Below are 11,133 nucleotides of genomic sequence, written 5' to 3' on the forward strand. Positions count from 1 at the left end.
GTGGTCTGGAGTCTGCCTGGCGTGGAGACGGAGAGATTTGAGATATATTTTAGGGGTGGGTTGCAGAATATAGTTATACACATGAGCACACACCCCGTTCCTTCTTGTCTGTATGAAGTACACACACTGGCCAGCAGGTGGCACCATTGACTGCTGGCTGGTCTCTTGTTCTGGTGATGTTCTCTTGGGGCGTAGCCTCTGCAGGTGGGGCCTGGCACTGCCAACCCAAATTCTGCCTCTGGAGTGGCCTTGTAGACTTCTTCCCTTCGTCCCCTCTGACCTTCCAGTCCCTTCTCTGCACAGCAGCCATCTGTGCAGAGACCTGGTCTCCTCCAGCCAGCCGTCATGTCAAAGCCACCTGCTTATTTCCCTGCAGGACTTGCCATGATGTGTACATGTCCGTCTCCCTGTCCCTGTGTTCCTTTACTTGCACAGGCTGTTTTCCTCTAGAAGAAAAGCTCCAGTGAAGGCAAGGGCATCCTGTCTGCACCTCTGGTCATCCTGGAAGGGCATAGGAGCCAGGAAATCTTTGTTGAATAAATGGGTGAATCAGGCTGAAATGATTTCTAGTAACGTTTTGTGACTGTTCTTCCAGAACATTTCTCTGCACACATAAGCATGGAGGGAGACTTATCTGGTTTGACAATACAGGTATTTGGTATGCTCTTCTTGAAGTTTTCTAATGTCCTTTTTTCTTTTGGCCGCACGGCGCATCATTCAGGATCTTAGTTCCCTGACCAGGGTTTTTTGGTGAAGTTTTGACTTTTAGAGGAATCCTTCTGGCTGTGGAGTGGGGAGCTCAGGGGAGTGGGAGCAAGGGGGGAGGTTAAGAGGCCCTCCTGGGAGGCTGATGCAGAAACGAGGGGGCCCTGGGCTGTGGTGGGATGTGAACAAAGAGGATTTGGGGCCCAGGTGAATAATGAGAGCGCAGGAGAGGGAGCCTCTAGGGTGATAACCAAGCTTAGTTCCCTGGGGAGTAGCAGAGGTGCAGTTCAGGGGCAAGTTCAGTGGAGAGCATGCTGCGTTAGAGGCCTTGGAGTTGAGTTTTGAAGGGAGAGTTTGAGTGGAAAGAGCTGGCGGGGCAGGATGTGTGGATGTGAGGGAATAGCACACGCAAGGCACAGAGCTCCCAGGGCTCTGGGGCCTGTGAGGGCTGTTGGGCCTGACCTTTCCCCTGATCTTCCCAGAAGCCCTGCCTGGGTCCCCTGGCCCTCCTGAGCACCCCGACGGCCTCCTGGCTCCCCATCGCCCATCCCCCGGGCCTCCAGCCCTGCCACACCGTTTCCTGTCCTGGAGCTCTGGTTCCTGAGCCTACTGCCTCTCCCTGCCACGCCCACCCTGAGTCTGAACACTGACCCCCCCCCACCTTGCCAGCCATGGGACCTTGGGCAAGCTCCTTTATTTCCTTCTGTGTCCTCATCACGGCACAGGGCTCATGACAGTCTTCAGGGTTGTGTGAGGGGTCCAGGTGACTCACAAGACAGCACCCAGCACAGGGACCAGCACGTAGCAGGGACACCTTGTTCTCTTCCCCTAGCCTTTGGGGGATCCCCTTCCACCTTTTGGTCTGTGTCATGAGTGGGAGGACAGCCGTCCCGGTATAGTGAAGGTGCAGATCGAGTTAGGTTCGCCCTTGGAGCGAGGCGAGCGTGGTGCAGCTGCAGGAGTTGCTCCTGCTTCGCGGCTGCTTTCGCCTTCATGTGCAGGCGAGAGGTGGGCGTCTCCTCCAGGTACTGCTGGTTTCGGGCTGAGCGGGGGCTGCCGCTCTGCTGGCGGTGCTGGCCCTCCCTCGGGGGCAGGGTGAGCCCAGGGCAGGGTTCTGGGAGCCGCTCTCTCCTTGGGTGGAGACGTGGTGACTTCTCCCTGGCCTCCCGGCGGCCCTGCCTCTAGCTCCTCCACACCCCAGCCTCAGAGGCTCTCCGAGGCCTCCGGTCACAGCCTTCCCCCTGTGCTGTTGTAGGTTTTCAGTGCTGAATTTAAGAAAAGGGATTCTTTGCTTTGATTACTGCCCAGAAAAGAATGTCCTGGGTAAGTAACGTTTGTATCACGTGAGGCTGCTGGTCTGGCAGAACTAGGGTGAGGGCTGCTGGGGAGGTGGGGCCCATCAGAGCGGAGGCGGAGGCCCTGCAGCGTCTGCCGCCAGCCACTCTGGTCCCCGCCCCTGGGCACCTGGGGTGGAGTGGTGACAGGGGCTTGCTTGGCATGGTGGCAGAGGAGGCGGGACGAGAGAGGCAGAGGGATGGATCATAGCAACACCCCCCACCTGCTGAGCCTGGCTGGAGTCCGAGGCCTGGCCCCAGGACAAGGTCCCAGCGCAGGCCCCCAGTGGCTGATACCCGGTTTTCAACTTCAGTGACTGGTGGCCATGACCCCCTCATCTGCCTGTGGAACCCCTTCTTCTCGAAGAAGCCTGTGTGGCTGATGAAGGGGCATGAGACCTCGGTGACACACATTCTCGTGAACAGCAAGCACAGCAGCATCCTCCTCAGCATCTCCAAGGACAAGGTGTCCTCAGGGAGCTCGGCCCTGACGCCCGCCACTAGCTCCTGTTCCCCAGCAGAGATGCTGGCCCAGGGAGAACGATCGAGCTCAGCCAGCCAGGGAGCTGGCTGCAGTTGGCAGGAGCCTGAGGCCCAGGGCAATGGTGTGACCTCCCTGTCCATGGTCCCACCCGGGCCTGAGGCCTAGAGGCAGGTACCCCAAGTGGCACCATGAAGGGGCCGTGGGTCTCTGACCACCCCCATAGGGTCCTGAGCCCAGCTCTGAGCAGCCCACCAGAGTTGGGCAGGGCCCTTCCCTTTATGGGGTCTCAGTCTCCTCATCCAGAGAATGGGTGTTGAGTGGTTTAGAGAAGAGCTGCTGGTGAAAGAGCAGAGGAATGTCTGGCGCATAGTAGGTGTACAACAGATGTGAGCCTTTCCCTCCCCACAGACCCGAACTTGCTCCTCTCGGCTCTCCCAGTGACCACTGCTTGGCTGCCCTGGCTGCAGGGCCTGACTAGACCTTTTTCAAATGCCCGGGGTTCCCCTGATCAGGCCCGCTCCTCTGCTTCTCTGAGCTGTGGGTTTAGGGTCTCTCCCCACCTGCTGGGGGATGCAGGCCAATGGTTCCAGGTGCCCTCCTTCAGGGGACAAGTCTGTGTCTTCTGGGACTCAGTAGATCAGGAGCTGGCAGGGCCCTGGTTCACCAGGCCACGCTGCCCACACATCCCCACACTTGGTACTGTCTGGAATTCTCCTGGCAGCGCTGGGAGCTGGGCATCGGCACCTCTGATGAAGGCTCCGAGGCTGGAGGGGTCGGGGACAGAAGTAGACTTGCCCAAACCTTCATGGGCAGCGATGGGCAGAGCCACGGTGTGGACGGCAGTCTGTGGACTCCACGCCCATGCCGTGTCCAGCTTGCTGCTGGCGCCCCGAGTGAGGAGTGTCCTGGAGGGACTTCCACGGGGCCCCTCTGGGGACACTTCCTCAACCTGGGAGGAAGTCGAGGGGGACAGGTGAGCCTTTTGGGCAATGATGTTGGCAGCTCTTTCTGTGCCCTGCCTGGCTTTACTCGAGGGAGGCTGGGGTGGGAGCTAGTGAGGGTCTGCAGGGGCAAGTGCTGCCTGTGAGGTCTTCATCCTCAGCCGATGAGCAGCAGCTACTCGAGCAGGGTAGAGACCCTGGGGGAGGCTGGGCGGGGGGCGTGCCTCGGTTTCCTCATTTGAGCATAAGCACAGCGTCTGTCTTAGGGCTGTGATCCATGGCAGTCACTTAGCGTGGTGGGTGTGTCTTGGAAGTGCTTGCACTGGGTGCCCTGGCCCCGCTCCCAGGAGAACCCCAAGGCCTCAGGTGCCAGCTGCATCCCCGAGAACCCACTCTTGGCCTCTTTGCCTGTTTCTCACCCCCGCAGAATATTCGCGTGTGGGACATGCAGGACTACGAATGCCTCCAGTCCTTCTGCGGGAAGCATTTTGCCCTGGGACACTGCCCCATCACCAGCGCATACTTCCACAAGGATGACAACAGCCTCATCTGTAGCACCTACTCAGCGCTGCACGAGAGGGAGGTGGGACCGTGTCTGCACCCAGAGGGGAGGGGCTGCAGCCGTGTTCTGCAGTCCCTTGGGACACCGAGGGGTGGTCACATCCCGTCCGTCCTGAGACTGCTTCGTGCCATGAGGACAAAGCTGCTAGACTCTGTGGGCTGGTCCTCAAAGCTCTCGTCTCCTGGGATTTCCTGGGGGACTGTTGCTAGGCCCTCAGTGGTCACCCTCTATGCTGCTGTCCTCCTGACCCGTGCATCCTCCGGACTCTCCTCAAAGCCCACCTTGAGGCCCGGGCTGGCTTAGAAGACCCCGCCCGCCCCCACCGCTCCACGCTCCCTTGCCTCCCCTTGATCACGGCCCTTATAACTCTGTCCTGTCGTGGTTACATGCCTGTCCCTCCTGCCAAATTGTGAAGCCCAGGAGGGCAGGGCCCACCCCCGAGCAGCCCCTCTGAAGGAGAGAGCCTGGAGGGACCTGCTGTGAACACTGTCTATGAGCCATGACTTAGCTGGTGCCCATGTGAGGTCTGTCCTGACTCTGGAGGACAGGACAGCCTGGGAGAAGCACAAGGGGCTGACCGTCCAGGGTGACAGGGGGACCTGTGACAAGATGGGAGCTGAGGGGACTGCAAGGACAATCAGCAGCCAGTAGAGGGGGAGGTTCTATCTAGAAAGGGCGGTGAGGGTGTCATTTGTGGTTGGGAGGAAGGGGAAGCCCCAGTGAGACCTCCTTCCCTCTGTTGGCCGGTGACACACACGACACACACGCTGTCCTTGTGCCCTTGGCTGGCTCTCCCAGGTGGCAGGTTTTTCTTGAGAAGGGAGTTGGTGGGTTCCTTCGTCTCTGCTGAGTGTCAGACTGGCTGCCAGCATTTGTTGAATTAAATAGACCTTTGAAGTTCATTTCAAATCATCACACATTATCAGCCCTCTGCTCTTTGTCAGGAGCAGAGAATATATTAATTAGGCACTGTCCCATCCCTCAAGGAACTTATGGGGTAGTAGGAGAACACATAACTTTAGTAGAAAATGCTGTGTGTTATGATGGAGATGTGTGCTAGGTGCTTCATCGAGCACAGAGAAAGGATCCTTAGCCTAGCCTGAGGCAGAGGTAGTCAGGGAAGGCTTCCTGGATGAGGGGACACCAGATTGAGGCTTTATGCTTTTCAGAAGTTATAAAAGGGACCTTGGACTTGGATTTTGATCTTGTGGGAACACGAGGCTTTGGGAGCCCTGATCTCAGGAAGTGGGGGCCATGGAGTAGGGGTGAGCTATCAGCAAGCCTGTGTGTAGTTGAGGATATCTTGATGTCTCAGGTTACTGGAAGTTTCTCCCTGGGGCAAATCACTGAGGGCAGGCCCCTTCTGACTGCCCAACTGTCTGCCCCTCCTCACCTGTAGATTGGCATCCTAAAAGGGTACCTGGAGACGCAGGGGCCTGGGAGAGCAGAGGAGAAGACCACGACTTACAGCACGCCCCTGTGCGCCATCCTCTACAGCAAGGTTTTCAAGCAGGTAAGTGGTCAGCAGCTCGTCTCTGAGGCCAGCAGGGAGTGGGGTGGGACGGGACGCTCATAGCTTGGGTGGTGGTGCAGGACAGTGGGAGGTGGGCGAGCAGCAACCCTGCAGAGGGGTCACCCCGGGTAAGATAGGAGCACCACCACGTGGTCAGCGGGTCACCAAACTCCTGTGAGCCTGTGCGCCCCTGGCTACCGCCCCAGGTCAGTTCTGGACAGGCAGCCTTCTTTATACAGTGTGAGATGGAACACAAGGTGTGAGCTGCTCTTCGAGGCTCCCTGGGTGGGTGTGGGTGCTGCTCCTGGGGGCCATTTCCAGGGAAGCCCTGGTTCAGCACTGTCCATCGTGGGAGGGGAGGGAGGCCCAGGCTGTGGACAGCCCCCTGGTCCTGAGTAGAGATCTCTGCATTGGGCAGGGCAACTGGGAACATGCATTCTGAAGTGTGGGGATAGATAGGGCGCCTGGGCCCTCTGCGCACTGCCACTGGGACCCCTTTCCTGGCCCCACTGCGTCTGCTGCAGCATGGCCTTGGCTGCGCGAGGCCAGAGCTCACCTCTTTGGGTTTCCCTCTCATTCGGACCCCTGGCACCAGCACCCCTTATACCTTAGGGCTCTTCAGTGCCTTCCAGCAGTTTCAAAAAATTCCCCTTCCCCAGCTTTCTAGATGTTCTCATCAGGAAGGTTGGTCTGAAGTAGGCTCACCTGTTACTGTTTCATTGTAATAGTTGTCGCCTTAGGTGGAATGATGTACCTTTACTCAACATTTCCCTACTTAGGGGACAGTTAGTGTATTTCCTGTTGTTTTTTTCTATCCCCCGTGATTAATGACTTTGCAGTAAATTTTTTTTCTGAATTAGAGATTATTTTCTCTGGATAGATTCTGATAAATGCCATTTCTGAGTTGAAGGGGATTTCACCAGACTGGTTCCTTCTGAAAAAACTGTGCCTGTTTGCACCGCCGTGGGCCTCAGGGCCGAGGAAAGCCTGTTTTCAAGAGTGGCTTATCCCGCAGCAGGAGGGCCCAGAGCGCCTGTCTTCTCGGTACACAGAGTGGCAGCGGAGCTACCCGCAGTCACGCCAGCTGGAGGCTGCCCTTGGGAGCGGGGGCCCTCTCCTCTCCAGGAGCCCTGGCTGTGTGCACCCCCACAGGTGGTGAGCGGCTGCCTGAGCGGCGTGGTGAGCGTGTGGGAGGTCGTGACGGGCAAAAGGATGACAGAGTTCTCCGTGACGCGACCAGCATGTGGAGCTGACCGCCACGCCCCTGGATGAGTCAGAGGCCTGTCTGCTCACGGGTCTGCGTGATGGCGCCACGAAGATGTGGAACTCCAGCGTTGGTGAGTGCCTGCTGACCTTCCCCAGCCCGGACCAGATGGAGGTCAGTCTGGTCCATCAGCTGGGGCCTGGGGGCCCCTCACAGCTCCTGTGACCCTGGGACATGCTATTGTCCATGCCTCTCTGAAAGGTTGTGCACACAGACTGCCTGGCCTCGTGCCTGCCTGACCCTTTGTGTCCTTGTGCAAAAAATGAAGACAGGTAACAGGGCCTGTCCTTCATAGGTGTTCTACAAATGTTAGCTACTCTTGCTCTTTTGGTGTGTTAGCACTTCTTACCCTACCTCTTAGAGCTTTGAATGGCATTGCTAGCAGTGGGGTCACATGATTCAGAGCCACCCGTACCCCTGTTTGGGAAATGACTGCCAGGGTTATAGGGATGGTCTGTGGGTGTGGCAAAGTGCAAAGCAGCAGTCCCACTTTGGGACTTGAGCCCGTTAGTAACCCCTGTGACACAGTCCTTTAACCAACCCAGAAGGAGCACTTGGCCGAGAAGCCGGGGATTTAGAGGACTGGCCCAGATCCTATCACTCAGTCGTTTGACCTTAGCCAAGTCACTTGTCTGTTTCCCTGCTATCCCCCTGTAAGAGGGACATGGATACCTACCCAATCTGCCCCCTCCAAGGCCATCAAATGGATAATGGGATGTGAGAGCACTCTGAAAAAAATATGGTGGTATCACCTCTAGGGAATTCTCATCATTATGGGGAGTTTTGATTTCTTGCTTGGTATAATTAGGAAGACATTTGGGGCCTGGAGCCATTTCCTCTGAGGTACCTTAGAGTTCTGTCTTCTTTCAACTTCAACAGATTAGTGGGATCGTCCATATGAATAAAGTGTTCTACGTGACCAGATGGAGTAAGAGAATCACTTATTTCACGTGAGTAGCCAGGGTGCACATGGGAGGTGAGGGCAGCTAACTGTTCTCTCCTGACTTCAGATGGGTTCCTCCATTCCTAGCTTTGCTGGTGGTTGGAACACCAAGCAGGAAGTTAGTGCTGGGTGATGTCTGTTGCTTCACCCTCTCATCTGTCCATTTATTCATCACTCCATGCAGCCGATATGTTCTAGGCTTTGTACTAGGTGCTGGGGACGGGTATAAACAAGCATATGGAGTCTTCATCCTCCTGGAGCTCCCAGGGGGAGGCAGACACTAATCAAATAACTTCATTTGTGATAGTCTGTTGAGTGCTATGGAAAAAAGAAAAAGTACAGGTTTCTATGGGGAGGGGACAGAAATCTGATCTAGTCTCAGGGGCCATCAGAAAAGGGTCAGCTGAGGATGTCGGGTGGAGTGGGATCTGAAGAGTGAGCAGGAGGGGTCTCAGTGAGGCAGTGAGGGGCTAGGGACAGGAGGGACGTTCCAGGCAGAGGGAACAGCATGTGCAGGGTCACTTCCTCTTCAGAGGGCTTTTCTAGGCCCATGGTTTCCCCTTCTTTCAACCTGAATCCTTACTCAGGTGTCTGAATGGGGCACATCTGTAAGATTAGTGTATATAAAGCCCCTAGGACCGGACCTTTAGAGCAGGCACATAATAGGTGCTTAGTAAATGCAGTCGCAGGGCAGAGCTTCATCCCTGATCTACACCTCCTCTGGAGTGTCCTCCTCTGGGTCAGTGCTCCAAACCCTAGAGGCCATGAGGGTCTCCCAGGAGACCAGTGAGGCTGAGCTCTCAGCCCTTTTGCCTCTGGCCATGTGTGCAGGTTCCACAAGACCAAGCCGGTGCTCTTGTGCTACCACTGGCAGACCTTCCACACGGAGGATGTCCTGAGCATGGCCAGGTACCAGAACCAGTTCCTTGGAACCTCCTCCTACAATGGGGACATCCTCTTCTGGAACATCAGCATGTTCGGGCCCATCCTCCATTTCAACGCCTCTCAGAGCCCCTTGCCCTCGCTGCCCAAGAGGGTAAGGTCAACAGAAACAAGCTGTCCTCTTCCTTCTCTCTCAGCTGTGGTCCAGAACCACGTAGGGCTTGGGGGTGGGTAGGGGACACCCTGGGGAGTGGAGGGAACGGTGGTGGCTTGTTCTGGAGGAGGTTGGGAGCTAGGGACGTAGGTGGTAGTTTTTATAATTATCCTCATTTGACAGATGAGGAAACTGAGGCACAGAGAGGTTAAGCATCTCGCCTAAGGTCACACAGCCAAGAAGTAATCGATCCAAATCCAGGCAGTCTGACTCCAGAGCCTGGTGGTGCTAGTCCTGTTCTCCCGAGATTACTGTTCCCTTGAAGGTGGCTCACTTCTGACCCATCACTACTACAGCTTACTGCTCCGGTCTCACTGGGCTCTTGGTAGGACTTAGGAAGCCATACAGTCTCTGAATGACCATATCTTTGCAGATTAAAGCTGGAAGGGGCCTTCGGGGTCACCCCGTCCAGTAGTTTTCCAAACATGTTGTGGAGAGATGCTTGGAGGCTATTACAGCGGCTTCTCCAGAGCACTTCAGCTTTTTATCTATTTTACACTTTGGAGTTTCCCTTCAGATTAAAAAATACCTCAGAAATACTTGGAGGGCTTCCCTGGTGGCGCAGTGGTTGAGAGTCCGCCTGCCGATGCAGGGGACACGGGTTAGTGCCCCGGTCCGGGAGGATCCCACATGCCGCGGAACGGCTGGGCCCGTGAGCCATGGCCGCTGAGCCTGCGCGTCCGGAGCCTGTGCTCCGCAATGGGAGAGGCCACAACGGTGAGAGGCCCGCGTACCGCAAACAAACAAACAAACAAACAAAACATTCTTGTTAATAACAAGGCTGGTTCTCATAAAAACTATGGAAATAATGCCAAGTTGCATATGAATGGCTCCCAGGTCCACTTGTTGCTGGGAGGGGGCAGGGAGTGGCAGGAGGTTGAGGTGACCCCTTGAAGCCACCCTGACCATGGAGACCATTAGAGGCAGGCCCTGGGACTGGGTGCTGGAGGGTTCCCAGGGGCTGGTGAGGAGCCTGCCTGATGGCCAGAGGGATGGGTTCTGCTGCAGGACAAGGGCCTGTCCGGGGTGCTCTCCCAGGAGATAGTGTATTTCTGATTTATCCGCCCTCCTAATGTCCAGCTGAACCCTTGCCAGCCTCTCCACCTGCCTCCCCCTGCCTGTATGGAGTCCCTCCCTTGCAGGTTCCATCCCTGTGCCCTTTGCGGCTTGAGCAGCCGGCCCGCTTCTAGCACAGCGTCACCCCGTCCCCGAGTACTGGACCTCCTATCACCCGCCTGGGGCCAGAGGTTAACAGTGATCATTTACCTTGGTAATCATTTACCCATCATTTACACAGCACCTACTGTGTGCCATGCTCTGTGCTGAGAGCTCCATGGGTGGAACCGTGATAGACACTCACAGTAGATACTGGCTTTAGCACTTCCGTAAGCTCTTAAGTAAATACTAGAACAGGTGAGACTCAGCTATGACAAAGATTATGCACATAAGGAATGAGTGACTGACTGAGGGAACAGGAACAAAAAAATATTTACATCTGCATTTCTAATCGTATATAGTGATGACATGGAACACGCTATCAGAATTTATAGAATTTTCTTACAATGTTTCTAAAGTTTCCCAGAGTTTTTCCTTTACAGGATTTCAGATATTTTATAATTTTTTTTCAAGGTTTAAAATTGTGGTAAAATACATGTAACATAAAGCTTATCATCTTAAGCTTTTTAAAGTGCATAGTTCAATGTTATTAAATACATTCATAATATTGTGTAACCATCACCACCATCCATCTTCACAGTTCTTTCCATTTTGTAAAACTGAAATTCTGTACCCAGTAAACACTAACTCCCCGTTCTCCCCTCCCGCAGCCACTGGCAACCTGTCTACTTTCTGTCTCTATGAAGTTGACTAAGTATCTTATAGAAGTGGAATCATACTGTATTTGTCTTTTTGTGACTGGCTTATTTTATTTAGCATAATGTCCTCAAGGTTCATCCAAGTCATGGCATATTGTGGAATTTCCTTCCTTTTTAAGACTGAATAATATTCCATTATATGTATAGGCCACATTTTGTTTATCCATTCATCTGCTGATGAACACTTGGGTTGCGTCCAGCTGTTGTGAATAATGCTACTATGAACATGGGTGTACAAGTATCTCTTTGAGACCCTGCTTTCAGTTCTTTTGGGTAAATATCCAGAAGCAGGATTGCTGGGTCATATGGTGATTCTATTTTTAATTTTTTTGTGAACTGCCTTACTGTTTTCCACAGTGGCTGTACACACCTTCCCACTAATAGTGCACAAGGGTTCCAGTTTCTCTGCATCCTCAT

At 54.7% G+C, this 11,133-nt stretch overlaps 1 protein-coding gene across 1 annotated transcript in view; it reads left to right on the forward strand.

Annotated features, from left to right (window-relative positions):
- The window catches only part of EFCAB8 (EF-hand calcium binding domain 8), a gene marked incomplete at both ends in the record, with an annotated part of 31,698 nt that extends 21,666 nt beyond the window's left edge, over window positions 1-10,032 (forward strand). Inside the window, 9 exon segments of the mRNA XM_082670728.1 lie at window positions 1,961-2,028; window positions 2,354-2,505; window positions 3,892-4,029; window positions 5,426-5,539; window positions 6,692-6,771; window positions 6,773-6,917; window positions 7,683-7,753; window positions 8,578-8,782; window positions 9,985-10,032. Coding sequence (XP_082526854.1) covers window positions 1,961-2,028; window positions 2,354-2,505; window positions 3,892-4,029; window positions 5,426-5,539; window positions 6,692-6,771; window positions 6,773-6,917; window positions 7,683-7,753; window positions 8,578-8,782; window positions 9,985-10,032 — 1,021 coding nt within the window.
- Between the last annotated feature and the right edge of the window lie 1,101 nt (window positions 10,033-11,133).

The sequence above is a fragment of the Grampus griseus genome, assembly GCF_964374135.1.
Source record: "Grampus griseus genome assembly, chromosome: 14".
NCBI classification, from domain to species: Eukaryota; Metazoa; Chordata; class Mammalia; order Artiodactyla; family Delphinidae; genus Grampus; species Grampus griseus.